The 16327-nt window shown below is 46.0% G+C and overlaps 1 protein-coding gene across 5 annotated transcripts in view; it reads right to left on the bottom strand.

Annotated features, from left to right (window-relative positions):
• Positions 1 to 16327, bottom strand: part of LOC140398481 (galactoside alpha-(1,2)-fucosyltransferase 2-like) — a 57779-nt gene that overhangs the window by 17250 nt on the left and 24202 nt on the right. Inside the window, exons 3-5 of one of the 5 annotated variants that reach the window (XM_072487213.1) lie at positions 11998 to 12116; positions 10639 to 10838; positions 8559 to 9604 (exon numbers count right to left, since the gene is read on the bottom strand). In XM_072487213.1, coding sequence (XP_072343314.1) covers positions 8559 to 9604; positions 10639 to 10654 — 1062 coding nt within the window. In that variant the 5' untranslated portion in view covers positions 10655 to 10838; positions 11998 to 12116. Of the gene's footprint in view, positions 1 to 6303; positions 9605 to 10638; positions 10839 to 11997; positions 12117 to 16327 lie in introns of those variants that run through there. The other 4 variants (XM_072487216.1, XM_072487211.1, XM_072487214.1 and 1 more) reach the window with 4 other exon arrangements.

The raw sequence follows: 16327 nt of genomic DNA, 5'->3' as shown, positions 1-16327 counted from the left end.
CGGGGTGAAGTTTAAACTTGAGTGCTTTCTGTCAACACCAATTAGAAGGGAAATGTTATTGTGACACAGCATCAACTGCAGATCAATAACCGAGATTTGTTTTCACCAGTTTGGGTATTGGAAACATCTCTTGTACTGTTGTCATTACTGGTGACAAAAATGGAATGCTTGACTAGTTAAGCTCATATAACTAAATCTATTTAAAAGCCATTTAAATGATCAATTCCAACATTAAAGTCTCGAACTAACCAATCGAAAAGTCACAAGCCGATCAATGTTGTGCTGCTTCTCGGTGGTAACACTGAAGTGCAGAATCGTCCCTCAAGGTCAATATGAATCAAAATCAATAGATGTCATTGGCCAGGATTTTCCGACTCTTCCCTTCGGCAGGACCCATTGAAGATGACCCCGTGTGATGTGTTCCCCAGCGGCACACCCGGCGAGCAAAGCAAATGGCCACTGACACCAGCTGGATTGGGAGATCCTACTGGCGGCCAATGTCGAGCTGTCTCCACCACTGGAAAACATGCTGCAGGGGGACTGGAAAATCCCAGCCATTGTCTCCAGATTTGGTTTGCCCCTTTCGGACTGAGATGAGGCGTAATTTCTCCACTTAAGGGGTTGCAAATATTTGAAATTCTGTACTGCAGAAGGCTGCAGAAGGCTGCAGATGCTCTTTCGTTGAACATAGTCAAGACAGATGTTAAGAGAGTTTTGGGGATAAAGGAATTAAGGGAAAAGCATACAGTAAAGGAATTGAAACAACACATCAAACACGATCACAGTAAATGGTGAAGCTGAATGGGCTCCTCCTTCTCCTTACCTTAGGTTGTTCTGAACAACTGCAGGCGGTCAGACTGTAAGGAATTATTTCTGTTCATTGGGAATATGAAGATGATTTGATTAAGCTGGGAGTTGGATTGTTTGGTACACTCCGTCCACCACCGACATACAGACGTTGCGACCAAGAAAGCACAACAGCGCCTATACTTCCTCAGGAAACATGTCCACATAGACTCTTACCAACTTTTACAAGTACATCATAGAATGCGTCCTATCTGGCTGCATCACTGCCTGGTATGGCAATTGCTCAGGCCAAGATCGCAAGAAACTGTAGAGAGTCGTGAGCACAGCCCAGTCCATCACACAAACCCGCCTCCCATGCATTGACTCTGTCTACACCTCCCGCTGTCTTGGGAAAGCGGGCAGCATAATCAAAGATCCCTCCCACCCGGCGTACTCACTCTTCCAGCTTCTTTCATTGGGCAGGAGATACATAAATCTGAGAACACGCTCTAACAGATTCAAAAACAGCTTCTTCCCCGCTGTTACCAAACTCCTAAATGACCCTCTAATGTACTGACCTGATTAATACTATACTCCTGAATGCTTCACCCAATGCCTGTGTCTAGGTATTTACATTGTGTATCTTGTGTTGCCCTATTACATACTTTCTTTTCATGTACTATATGATCTGGTTGAGCTGCAAGCAGAAAAATCACTGTGCCTGGTACACGTGACAATAAACAAATCCAATCTAGTGGCAGCCATGTGTACCATCCACAAGATGCACTGCAGGAACTCACCAAGCCTCCTTCCACAGCACCTTTCAAACCCACAACCACTACCATCTAGAAGGACAAGGGCAGCAGACAAAATGGGAACCGCATCAGCACCAGGAATTTCCCCTCCAAGCCACTCATCGCCCTGACTTGGAAATAAATTGCCAAAACGTCACTGTCGCTGGATCAAAATTATACAGCTCCCTTCCTCGCAGCACTGTGTGTGCTCCTACACCACATGGACTGCAGCAGGTCAAGAAGGGAGCTCACCACCGCCTTGTCATGGGCAATTAGGTATGGGCAATAAAAGCTGGCCCAGCCAGCGATGCCCACATCATGTAAATGAATACAAAACACAGAAACTAAGGGCAGGAGTAGGCCATAGAGCCCTTCAAGCCAGTTCAGCCATTCAACATGATCATGGCATATCCCTCACTGCTGGTTTTTGGGATTCCAAATAAGAATGCAACTACTTGCAATTTGTAAAGCTGTTAGGAAATGACCACAGGAGTGACAACACTGACCAATAGGTATTTGTTTATGTTGAAACAACCTTAATTTAATCACAGAATTAAACACATTAGTAATGAACAAATAGCTTTACAGGTAAGAGTTACAACAGTTCCTACCTAAAAGAAGAAACCTTAAATTAATTCCTAAACCTGCCACTATATTCCAATTAAACCGACCAATATATTTCAAATACCACTCATAAATAAAGTTAACAACTCGAATTTTACTTGCTTTTCTCTGTGAACAATCTTTGGAAGGAGAACTTTTCAGGATCAACTGAAACACCTCTGTTCAGATTAGAGTTCTAGGACCTACTGACTCTTCAGACAGACCTGGTTGCCCCCCTTAACTTCATCATCTGTACCCAAAGCATAAGAACTTTTTGTGTCTCTTCTTACAAGATGGTGCTTGACTTGTTAAGCCAGGACCCAAAGGTCTCATAAATTTGCTACACCCCAGAGGCCCTTCAAACCTAAACAATATTCTATTAGCTAGCTATCTGTAAATAAATAAATGATTCTCAAGATCTATTAGCAGAGAACTTTGTCTGGAAGTCAATGATGACTTCACTTTTATGACTTCTTAATCACAGCTCCAACAGTCATGCTGTCTGTATGCATCGTAACCTAGGTTTTAATAACATACTGCAAAAAATATAAAAATATGCAATCTCTCACATTCATCACAGATATCAGGCTAACTGGTCTGTAATTCTTCCTTACCCCCCCTCCCTTTTTAAATCGTCGGGTTACATTTGCCACCTTTCAATCTGTAGGAACTGCTCCAGAGTCTACAGAATTTTGGAAGGTGACAACTAATGCATCAAATATTTCCAGGGCCATTTTCTTTAATGCTCTGGGATGTAGATGATCATATTCTGGTGATTTGTCAGCGTTTAATTCCATTTCTTACTCATTCTGATTTCCTTAATTCCACCCTCTCACGCAACCCTTGGTTCTTTAACATTTCGGGAGATTATTTGCGCCCTGTTTTATGAGGACAGAACCAAATTATATGTTCAATTCTTCTGCTGTTTCTTTGTTCCCATTATAGTACAATATAAAAATAATAATATGACATAAAAAGGTGTCAGGTGCTCGAATTTCTGACAAGGCAAGTTAAACTTTTCGTTCGTATTCTATGGTAATTGTTTCCAAGATGTCCTTAATCGTTGTTGTGAGTCTCTCAGAGACTGTCTGTTTATGGTTGATTAATAGCCCTCTCAACACTGGAGCAGGAGGATAAATGACTGGAACTATGCTGAGACTGGACTGAACCATCTTCTTTTGTGTGGCAAGCTGAAAGATCAAATGGATACAGACTTCACTCATCTCAATGCTCTAATGCATCAGTGTGTTCAATTGCAGCCCAGTAACAAGATAGAATGGAAGAGGAATGGGAGATGTTGCTTATCTCACACTGACAGTACATCTGTATCTCTGTGGATTCTGCTGTGGAATGGTGGTGGAGGGGGGTGGTATTAAGGGGGAAGGAGTGATTTTAGTCAATTAGAAGCAGAAAAAAAGCATGAGATTGCTCCAGGCTCACTGATTTGCTGCACAGCAGAATGCTGGGGAGTGCTCGGCAGAATACTCCACCTTGCTGCACAGCAGAATGCTGGGGAGTGCTCAGCAGAATACTCCACCTTGCTGCACAGCAGAATGCTGGGGAGTGCTCAGCAGAATACTCCACCTTGCTGCACAGCAGAATGCTGGGGAGTGCTCAGCAGAATACTCCACCTTGCTGCACTTTAAAAAGTAATACTTACCCAGGAGGAAGTTCCCGTAATACTTGTGCCAGAAGGAACCCATTCTGAATGGGGAATTGAGAACAGTTCAGAACTGGTCATCCAGTAGAAATCGCCAGTTGATACTACTGATGGTGCCTATAAGCCAGTTGGCGGTGTCCGTCATCATAGATTATCATAGAATTTACAGTGCAGAAGGAGGCCATTCGGCCCATTGAGTCTGCACCAGCTCTTGGAAAGAGCACCCTACCCAAGGTCAACACCTCCACCCTATCCCCATAACCCAGAAACCCCGCCCAACACTAAGGGCAATTTTGGACACTAAGGGCAATTTATCACGGCCAATCCACCTAACCTGCACATCTTTGGACTGTGGGAGGAAACCGGAGCACCCGGAGAAAACCCACGCACACACGGGGAGGACCTGCAGACTCCGCACAGCCAGTGACCCAAGCCAGAATCGAACCTGGGAATTTGGAGCTGTGAAGCAATTGTGCTATCCACAATGCTACCGTGCTGCCCCTAAATCAACTGGTTAATTTTTTAAAAAGGTGCGCGGGGCGCACGGAAAATCCCCCCCAATGAAATCATGGCTGATCGACCTTCATGAACTAAATATTCCCACCCTTGTCCCATGCCCGTTAATGTCTTTGGTGAACAGAAATTAATCAATATCAGGTTTATAATGAACAATTAACTGCAGCTTGCAGAACAGAATTCCAATCTTTTGATCAGCCTTAGCTTTCCTAATTTTAATCCTGAAGACCTGGCACTAATTTCTATGTTAAGTACCCTTGTCCTAGATTCCCCAAACCGCTGAAATAGTTTGACGCAATCATTTGTTGCTCTAATATTCCCTATCTATAGGAATAATTGGATATTTACATGGGAATGAATCTTGTATAACTCATGTGGTTAAACCAATTTACTCCTGTGGTCACAACTTGACAGTTGAGGCTTAGATCCACTACTACTGATGGACGTTGAAGAGATTTCTTTGGTTTGTTTAGCTAACATACATATAATTATTCTATCTATGTGATTCTGCTGTCAGCCACATGATGATCTATTGAATAATTTCTGAAGGAATGCCAACCGATTCACAACGTGTATAATCATAGCAACTCATATTCACACTGTGTTGCCAAATAATATTACATGAATTAACAAGCAATTTGCTCTCCATTTTCTCTGCACAGAGATATTACAAATATAAGTAATATCCTCCTAATATTTTTGAAATACAGCAGTGTTCTTGTTTGGTATTAGTTTTTGAAAATATTCTTGAACTTCCATACAGCAGTTTTATCAATTATGGGGAACTACAGAATCCAAATCAATCTTTATTTCTATTTGGTTCTATAATAGGATCATCGGATTCAGGGGTATTTCATTTATCAAGCTTTTTTAGTGATTCAATGGGGGGGATTTTCTGGCCATTTTCGCCGGGGGGATTTTCCAGTCCCGCCCTCGGTGCACTACCGCCGTGGGTTTCCCAGTGGCGTGGGGTGGATTCAGTGGGAAATCCCATTGACAGTGGTGGGACCAGAAGACCCCCGCCACTGCCTAACGGCAGGCCCCCTCTCGCCGCCGGAAATCCTGCCGTGGACATGCTCGAAATCCCCCCCCCACTGAGATCATGGCTGATCGACCTTCATGAACTAACTTCATATTCCCACCCTTGTCCCATGTCCCTTAATGTCTTCCGTGTACCAAAATTAATCAATTTCAGGATTATAATAAACAATGAACTGCAGCTTGCAGAACAGAATTCCAATCTTTTATCAGCGTTAGCTTTCCTAATTTCAATCCTGAAGACCTGACACTAATTTCTGTGTTACGTACCCTTGTCCTAGATTCCAAAAGTTACCGAAATAGTTTCTCTCCATTTACCCAATGCATTTCCCTTAATATTTTAAAAACTTTGATCAAATCATTCCCTAATTTCCTAAATCCCGGGGAATACAATGCTAGTTTAGGTATCTGTTCTTTGCAATTCAACCATTGAATGTGCCTCTCTGGTAAGTGCCATTGCACTCCCTCTCAATCTAACATGTCCTTCATGAGGTATGATACCTACAACTGGATACACTCTTCCAGAGTTTACCTGCCTTCCAGGAATTATCACCACTCATCGCCTCCCAAAACAAACCCCTAGGTATGTTTTCCCCCACCTGATAATAATAATAATAATCACTTATTGTCACAAGTAGGCTTCAATGAAGTTACTGTGACAAGCCCCTAGTCGCCACATACCGGCGCCTGTTCGGGGAGGCTGGTACAGGAATTGAACCAGCACTGCTGCCTTGTTCTGCATTACAAGCCAGCTGTTTAGCCCACTGTGCTAAACCAACCCTGGTAATGGGCGATGATGGGCAATGATTCACCTGGCAATAATTTCACCCGCTCCACCCGCACTGGCACAGGAAATTCTAGCCCGCACCCCCCCCCCCCCCCCCCCCCCCCCCCCAGGAACCCGCAACTCTTGTCCAGCCAATGTCAGAAGAGTCAATGTTGGGATTACCTGGTCCAGCGTGTGATGAGATCCGTTGTGGGCGGTAATGGAAAGTTTGGAGAACCAGCCAAAAGTGTATCTGGACAGAATGTTCGGTTCCTGCCTGGTGAAGGAATTGTCACAGGCAGCATGGAGGATTTGGCATACCAGCAAAAGGTCTATTGACTTCAGGTGGAAATGTCCAGTCCAGCCTGCCGTGGTACTGGAAACTACTGCCTGTTGACTTTCGGCAGCACCAAACATATTGTAGCCTTCACCAAGGTCAGAAAGTCCAGGCCACGGGCGAGGCTGAAAATCCCCAGCCACCAGCAAGGGGGGAAAATCCACAACAGCATCTTTGTGGCATGCTTTTACTGGGACATGAGGGAGACAGGCGGACACTGTGCAGCGTTTGGGGTTTTCCGGTGGGTGAGGGAGAAGGGTAAATATTATTGAAGGGATGAGATAGGTTAGTGCAGCCAGTGAGGGGAGGTTGATCTGTGATGGTGTTGACAGCTTCATTTAAAACAATATGAGCCAATGAACTGAAGACAGACCTCAGGGAGCAAGTTTAAAGTTCATGATCAGGAAAGAGGATGCGGCTGTTCTGGAATTGAACTCGACAGTTGACGGTCTGACTCTATTCACCTGTATGCCTGCTGGGGCTATCATTGGAAGGGGCAAAGGCTTAAGTGTAAAATGGTATATTGAGCAAATTTAACTGAAGTCAGTGTTGGAAGCCCCCTCTCCTCCACTAACTGGAAGATCTGGATCATTGGGCTGTAACTTTCGATGGAGTGGCAATTGAGTCCTATTTCCACTCTACTCAAAATTCATATCAGGAAATCCAGGAGATCCCACTCTCCGACTTAGGCTGGCCAAATCTGGGTAGTACAGTGCATCCCCGAGGCCCAAAGTCCAGAGCTATAATGTCGCAGGTAAGGAAGCCATGTACCTTTCTTACAGCAGTGGCTGCCATAAGCCAGGTAAGTTTAGAGAGGTCCAGTCAGGCTTAATGGTCTTTGATAAAGTAAGTGGGTAGGATTGTGGTGAAGGGAGGGTCGAGTGAGATTGTGTTGAACCTGTGGTTGGTTCGGTGGGTGAGTCAGATCAGGCCTTGGAAGGGGTTGAGTTGGGCCTCAGGGTGACAGGCGGAGTTGAATCAGGCCTCGGCTGTAGGGTATATGTCAGGTTGGTCTCAGTGGGGCTTGGATCCAGCCTTGACAGGGGATTGGTTCAGGCCTTAGGGTGTGGGCATAGGGCTGGGTTGTAGAAGGTGGGGGTTTTGAGTCCGGTAGCACCAGGTTAATCAGGGCATGTGAGTGTGAGAGTTGGGCCTGCTGGGGAAGTGGGGAAGAGTGCCCGTGGGGGTGGGCATAATCCCATGGGTTGGGAATTTCTCGTAATCTCTTACTTGTGGGAATATGCCCATGGCAGGTTGGTAAGAATGGGTTAGGGGGTGTGGGGAATTAGTCTCATGGAGGGTTTGGTATGGGTCTGAGCAATTGTTACCCAAAAGTTAGAAGAAGTTTTAATTCTGACTTTCTCAGAGTAACTATTCATGCAATATTATTTGACAAAAGTAATGAAACCAAACTTACTTCAAAACAAAATCCTTATCATACAGATGCTTTTGATTGTTTCATCTGTCTAGTGTCTAGTTAAATGTGGAATATATATTGTGGTTGCTTTCAATCCTGTTCACTCACTAACCTGAGCAACATAACTGTGACTAATTAGATCTATATTTAGGCAATGATTGTGACAAAACAAATACTTTAAAATATGATATAACTTTCAGTGGACATTACTGGACACTTGTTTTCTGAATCCTAATGCAAGTTACTCTCTGGAGGATGTTTTTGAGATTCAAGAAAAGCTAATGGGGGCATTTTCCGTACCCCCTGCAGCATGTTTCCCAGTGTTGGGAGGCAGCTCGCCATTGTTTGGCAGCGGGATCCTCTGGTTCCGCCACAGTCAATGGGATCTCCCATTGAATCCACCCCCACGCTGCCGGGGGGTTTGCCATCGGCGGGACTGGACATTCCCTCTGGCGTGTACAACTTGAAAATTCTCCCTCCCCAGCCCAATAAAATGCAAATGGTATAAAATTGATGGGCTTCGAAGATAATAGGAAATGTAACTATTAGTCTAATTTTGCATCATTTTTAGGTAATAGAGGTGAGAGATCAGCAGGAAGTCCAATCCACTCAGGTAAAAACGCCGCCTCATACTTAAATACCTTTAGAAATGGTGATTCTGGCAAAGTAAAGTTTGTGAGGTAAATTGTCTCCCCACCTGCCAAGTAGCCGGCCCAGTAACCAAATGTCCCAACTGTCATTATGGTGTGATTACAATGAGCAAGGATAGCAATGTCATCAGCTGGACTGGATTGCTTTGGATCGTCTGAAAAGAAAACATCTCCTTTGGAATTATCGATGTTCTCCTTACTCCAATCCATTCCATTGCTTGTCACGGCAAAAACAACATTTTTGTATTTATTTCTGAAGTACTCCATTGCTGTATCCAAATATTTCTTATCAGCTATAACTCCTTTCCACACATTTGGCATGACATGTACGTAATCTCCCCTTCGAACGTGAACACCAACATACGTCATATTCTTTCGCTCCCCTGTAATGCGTCTAAGGAACGCATTGGCCTGTTCTTTCAGAAAGTCATGAAAGGTGAACTCACGGAGCATTTCTTCTCGGATATGATGATAAAAGGTCCATGAACATGGGTAGCCTGAGAACATAACATAGTCTCCTGGAATACTGCGGTACTGATCCTCCATCCAGTCATTGAGATTATAACCCTTCCAGTGTATTCTATTTCTCACACTGTCATGGAGGGTCGGAAGGGTAATTTTGAAGATAGGGGACAGGTAATTGGCCATGGCAGGCAAAATGTATGCTTGGTGACCATTCAATTTTGCCAGTGCGTACAGTGTTGCATATTCCCCCATCTGGTTGCCAAGTCGTCCAATAGAGTTCATTGTCCAAATTCCTTTGCTAGAAATCTTCACTCTTTCAGAGTCATTCACTCTCTCACATCGCGATGTCATGGTTACATTTTCAAAAGAATGAAGATACCTGGCTATTATGTTACCATATCCTAACTGATATTTGTAGTTTATGAAAACCAATGTTATTGAGCCAATTAACAAAGTTAAAAAGAGCTGTATTTTCTTCCTTTGACAAACACGAACTTTGTTCAAAAGAACCATCTCCACAGACTCGTGATGATGTGATTTTATGTTTCTTTCCTCAATGCAGGAAGGACGTTCTGGAAAGTTGAAAAATATAAGGCACAAAGATCATTGCGATGGAATCTACGATGGAATTGAACAGTTATTCAAAATTTTCTAATGTATTTTATACAAACTGTTTTTGAAAGATGCATAAAACATATAATTGATGGTCTAAGACGTTACTGCAGACAGACATAAAATAACAGTACTTTATGTAATGATAATTTCCCATCTTGATTGGCACCACAGGGGAATTGGAGAAGGTCGCCACTCCGTTAGCTCTGTTGATGCATGTACCATACAGCCCTATTTCAGATTTTATAATAGTAAGTAGATCACAGCCATGGCACTAGTAAGAGGTGGCATTCAATCGCAAGGCATTCAAGGCTCCTGGTCGATCATCACATGGGAGCTGTGTTGAATCTGAATGTGCTTTTTCACAAAACATTACAACAAATTTATAGCTGAGAATCAGGCCGTTTGTCCCACCAGGTCTATAGCAGTGATTATGCTCCACATCAGCCTCCCCTCATTTAATCCCATCAACATATCCTATCCGTTTATCCCTCATGCATTCATGCTGCTTCCCTTTAAATATTATTCACCATATTTTTATCACTGTACCCGATTGCGAAAACGTCTCAGTTTTGTATGTTTATTTGGGCGAGAGTAAATGTTTCTTCAACAGGAACTTGACTGCCTATGTTGGAGGGGCAGTTTTGTGTCAAGATGAAGAGGGACATGTTTCTCAAAATAACTTTAGAATGGCTGTCTTTATTTCACCACGAGTATTTGAAAGACTTGCTAGTGTTATTATATGCCTCATTTGGTGGTGTACCCAGTACATACGAGGGAAATGGGTATGAACATGATATAGTGAATAAGAATGGGCATGGAGGGTGCATGAGATATGGGGGGCATTGACAGAGCATAGGGCTATGAGGGGGCATAGAGAGGGCATGGTGAGTGTTGGAAAGAATAAGGGAGGTGAGGAGTGAGGGGCATAGGGCCTAACAACCATGAATTGAACTGGGCGAATGTCCCAGTAAATAAAAGTGGGGATTCTAACCTGCTGACCTCGTCATGCATCCACCTCGGTTGTCACCTCAAACCTGCCTCCAGAGGTGGCGTATCCAGCTCCAGCCCATGCCCACCTCCCCAACATGAATATAGGCAGGCGGTCTCCTCCCGGACAAAGACTGGAGCGCAAAGTCAGGAAATATCCTGCCTCCTGCTCATTGATGAAGATCCATCTCAGAGTGAATGTTCCTGATAGTGGGAAAAAGCAAGACCAGAGAACACCAGGTCAATAAGAAATCAAATGCGGAATTCATAAGATATTTCTCGACATAGAGTGTGGTGGGAATGTGGAATTTGCAACCACAGGGAGTAGCAGTGCTGAATAATACGACTATGTTTAAGAGGAGCCACGATAATCATGTTAAGAACATAGAACATAGAACATTACAGCGCAGTACAGGCCCTTCGGCCCTCGATGTTGCGCCGACCTGTAAAACCACTCTAAAGCCCATCTACACTATTCCCTTATTGTCCATAATAGAACATAATAGAAGAAGGGTTATTCTGGTAGCATTAATGAGGAAAGATGTTAGGCCTGTTTCAGTGCAGTTTATCCTTTGTATTTCAGTCTCTTCAAGCTGAAGGGAGCGGCTTTCCAATTTTAACTCTTTTCTGTAATTCTTTATGTTATATTCAGTTCTCATGAATATCTCACACTGTGTTTAATCTCACACTGCTGAAAGGTCCTGAAAATAGTTGCAGCTGAAAAGTTAACTTGTCTGACATGGAATTTGTCGGGATTTTATTTCAGTTTCATTATCAGTTTTATTCCATTATTAGAATGTGAAGGTGATCCAATATTGGAGCGTTTGGATGGTGCAGTGGATTAGACCATGGCCATTCTCATAGAATAGAATCCCCACAGTGCAGAAAAAGGCCATTCAGCCATCGTGTCTGCACTGATCCTCTGAAAGAACACACTACCTAGGCACACACCCTATACCCATAGCCTCACCCAACCTTCGGACACCAAGGGGCAATTTAGCGTGGCCAATCCACCTAACCTGTACATCTCAGGACTGTGGGAGGAAACCAGAGCACACAGCGGGAGATCATGCAAACTCCACACAATCACCCAAAGCGGAGGAATCGGACTCAGGTTCCTGGCATTGTGAGGCAGCAGTGCTAGTCACTGTACCACCATGCCGTCCTTCTCATCTGGGAATTAAGATCACATCTAACCTCAATCAATGAGATAATAGCTTCATCTGTTGACCAGAAGGTTCAGACATGGTTCTGATATACACAGACTCCAAACTCAAACCAAGGAATTCTGCATTATAGACAAAGTGCCATTATTTCACGAAGTGTGACAAAAAGCTATGTCTGAGAAATTGAAAAAATATACCACTGCTGTGCAAAACAATCTTCTTTTGATGTTGACGTTGTCAACTTCGAAGATTCAGGATATGCGGAGCTTCACCCCGCATCTGACTTGATCTCGGAATGCCTGTTTGTACCGAGTCCCTGAAATAAACCATTCAGAATCATTAGATACTCCGTTCTTCAGCACTGAAATTTATTTGATGAGCACAACAAATCATTTATACATTTCCATTGGTTATTTAAAGAATTATTACAGAATAAGATGTCACATCCCAACGTATTTTAAACTTCAAACAAATGTTTTAAAAAACTGACCATAAAAAGCTGCAAAAAGATGGCCACCGAGGGTCACCTGACTTCTTTTGTAGATTGAAGCCATTCCACTGTCTCAAGAGGGAACAAAAGCAACCTTCTAGACCAACAGTGAAACAATGCCCTTTCCTGAAACTAATTGAAAAGGGTAATTTCAAATTCAATGGGCTATTCAAATATAAAGTGGGCGATTTTCCGACCGTTTTGAGCCCAGTGCAAATCCCGCTATGTTGGGAAAATTCCGGGAGAGGCTAACAATGGGATTCCTGCCGGCCACAAAATGGATTGCAATGTTCCTGGTTGTTCCCACTGGTGTGAACCGGATCTCTCATCTTCCATCCTCCCAGAATCCCACCCCCCACCACCCGCCCCAAAGTCACATGGGCACAAATCACTACTGGTCCATAAAAGTAGGGCCAGGCAAAATGGACATCAAGGGGGTCAGTACCACTTAGCATTTAGCTCCAGGGTTCATTAGAGCAAGTCACCCACTGCCAAGGTACAAAGGGTGGTGGGGGGTGGGGGGGGGGGGGGGGGGGGGGGGAGATTCTTCAAGGGGGCTGTGGCTTGGGAGCTTGGTCTGGGCTGGAGGGCTTCAGGGCAGGGATCTCCCCTGGGATGGGGTCACGTTGGTCGTCCGCTCTCTGTTTAATAAGAACCTTTGAAGTACTTAATTTGAGGTCAATTTCAAAGCCCCATCAGCTTGCAATGGCTAGTCTTCTCTCTGCTTGCTTCAAAAGCTTTTTGGTTCTTTAATTACATACCATGCCATATCCCATTAACTTTTACAAGCCCCTGGTCTGGCAGCTATTGCCTCATTCAAAATAACTCTTTAGACGTTAACACAGCGCTTCAGGATCCATTCATTCTGAACTTTCAGAAAGCATTTGATACGGTGCCATATGTCAGGTTGGTTCGCGAATTAAAAATGTTTGGGATTGAGGGGTCCTTGGCAGCCTGGATTAGAAGTTGGCTAAGAGATAGGCAACAGAGAGTAGGTATAGATGGGCATTTCTCAGACTGGAGACGAGTTGAAAGTAGTGTTCCCCAGGGTTCAGTGTTGGGACCCTTGTTTTTTCTGATTTATATAAAATCTTGAGTTATACAGTTGAGTATTAAGGGCAAAATCGCTAAACTTGCAGATGATACTAAGCTAGGGAGAATAATGAATTGTTAGGATGATGTTAAACGATCGACAAGTTGGCCAATGAACTTCAATATAGTGAAATGTGCAGCACATAGAGCTCGCCGTCCGAGCCGTTTACGTGGCGGGGGTCCGATCGAACTATGCGAGACAGCGCCTGCTCGAAAAAGGGGCCCAGGACTTGGACAACACGGTAAAACTGGCTACCTCTCTGAAGGACGGTTTTCAGAGCCTTACTGCGTTCCCGGCCGATCAAGCGACACCCTCGTGGGCCCCGGACCCGAGACTACCCCAGGCCTGTGCCGCGCGGCCGCCCGCCCATCATGGGGGGCTACCCTGCTACTTTTGCGGCCAGTCCCAACACCCCCGACTGCACTACCCAGCCCGCAACGTGAACTGCAGCAGCTGCGGGTAAAAAGGACATTTCGCCAAGGTCTGTCTGGCCAGGTCTAAGAACTCGAACTCACAGACCCGATCCACAGACTCATAGACCCGCAGACCCCACAAGGTGGCAGCGTGCCTGCCGACTACGCCTCCGCATAACATGTGCGACTCATGGGTGCCGCCATCTTGGCCATCCTCCCCCACGCGGCCGGCCACGTGCGATCCATGGGGGCTGCCATCTTGGACGCCATCTTCCTCACCGCTCGACGTGTATGACCTACGCGGACAGCCATCGTGGGGCCGCCCCAGCACCTCCGATCACGCCGCCAGCTACCCACACCTCAGCGCAGTCACCCTAGACCAGTCGCGACCTAAGCATCTACGGAGCTCCATGATGGCCATCTGGGTTAACGGGTACGAGACACCTTGCCTTTTCGACTCTGGGAGCATAGAGAGCTTCATTCACCCAGACATGGTAAGACGCTGCTCGCTCCCAATATTCCCGATGCAAAAAAAATATCCCTCGCCTCTGGGTCGCACTCGGTGCAAATCCAAGGGTGCACTACTGCAACCCTAGCGATACAGGGCGCTGAGTATGGTAATTTTCAACTATATGTGCTCCCAGACCTCTGCGCTCCTCTCCTTTTGGGACTCGACTTCCAGTGCAACCCCAGGAGCCTAACTCGTAAGTTCGGGGGGCCCCTGCCCCCGCTCACATATGCAGCCTCACGACCCTAAAAATCGACCCCTCCGCCCCTCTTCGCAAACCTCACCGCCGATTGCAATCCAGTAGCCACCAGAAGCAGGCAGTATAGCACGCAGTACAGGACGTTCATTAGGTCCGAGGTCCAGCGTCTCTTGCGGGAGGGGGTCATACAGGCCAGCAATAGTCCCTGGAGAGCTCAGGTGGTGGTCGTCAAGACCCGGGAAAAGTTCCGGATGGTGGTTGATTACAGCCAGACCATTAACCGGTTTATGCAACTCGATGCGTACCCCCTTCCCCGGATTGCAGACATGGTAAATCAGATCGCGCACTACCGTGTTTTCTCCACGGTGGATCTGAAGTCTGCATACCACCAGCTCCCAATCCACCTGGAGGACCACCACTACACGGCGTTTGAGACAGACGGCCGCCTTTTCCATTTCCTCCGGGCCCCCTTTGGAGTCACAAATGGGGTTTTGGTGTTCCAAAGAGCAATGGACCGAATGGTGGATCAGTACGGGCTGTGGGCCACATTTTCGTACTTGGACAATGTCACCATCTGCGGCCATGATCAGCAGGACCACGACGCCAACCTCCACCGATTTCTCCAAACCGCCCAAAAACTCAACCTCACCTACAACAAGGAGAAATGCGTTTTCCGCACAACCAGGCTAGCCATCCTCAGCTCCGTCGTGGAAAACGGGGTCCTAGGGCCCGACCCTGACCGTATGCGCCCCCTCCTACAAATCCCTCTCCCTCACTGTCCCAAGGCCCTGAAGAGGTGCCTTGGATTTTTCTCCTATTACGCCCAGTGGGTCCCCCAGTATGCGGACAAAGCCCGCCCACTATTTAAGGCCACCCTCTTTCCAATGGCAGCCGAGGCTCGCCAAAGCTGCGATGCGCGCGGTGGACGAGTCCGTCCCCTTCCAGGTGGAGAGCGACGCCTCAGAGGTCGCTCTCGCCGCCACCCTCAACCAAGCAGGCAGACCGGTAGGGTTTTTTTCACGCACCCTCACCACCTCCGAAATCCGACACTCCTCGGTCGAAAAAGAAGCCCAAGCCATCGTGGAAGCCGTGCGGCACTGGAGGCACTACCTCGCTGGTAGGAGGTTTACCCTCGTCACCGACCAACGATCGGTTGCCTTCTTTTTAAAAAAAAATATATTTTATTGAAATTTTTTTCCAAACAACAATTTTTCCCTCTTACAAAGCAAACGAAACAATAACAAAACAGAAATGTTTAACAATACACAGGTAACAAAACCCCATTGTCTATTGACCTAAACTAAACTAAACACCCCCCCCTCCCCCCCCCCCTCCCCCTGGGTTGCTGCTGCTGGTCATCTGTCTTCCCTCTAACGTTCCCCTAGGTAGTCGAGAAATGGCTGCCACCGCCTGGTGAACCCTTGAGCCGATCCTCTCAAGGCAAACTTTATCTGCTCTAGTTTAATGAACCCCGCCATATCATTTACCCAGGCCTCCAGTCCGGGGGGTTTCGCCTCCTTCCACATGAGTAGGATCCTGCGCCAGGCTACTAGGGACGCAAAGGCCACGACATCGGCCTCTTTCGCCTCCTGCACTCCCGGCTCTTCCGCAACTCCAAATAGAGCTAACCCCCAGCCTGGTTTGACCCGGGCCTTCACCACCTGCGAAATCACTCCCGTCACACCCTTCCAATACCCTTCCAGTGCCGGGCACGCCCAAAACATATGTGCGTGGTTTGCCGGGCTCCCGCCACACCTCCCACATTTGTCCTCCACTCCAAAGAACATGCTCAATCTTGCTCCCGTTATGTGTGCTCTATGTAGC

Source organism: Scyliorhinus torazame, chromosome 21 (assembly GCF_047496885.1).
Source record: "Scyliorhinus torazame isolate Kashiwa2021f chromosome 21, sScyTor2.1, whole genome shotgun sequence".
NCBI lineage: Eukaryota > Metazoa > Chordata > Chondrichthyes > Carcharhiniformes > Scyliorhinidae > Scyliorhinus > Scyliorhinus torazame.
Note: the sequence above shows the minus strand (reverse complement) of the source record. Positions and strands in the feature narration are given on the sequence as shown.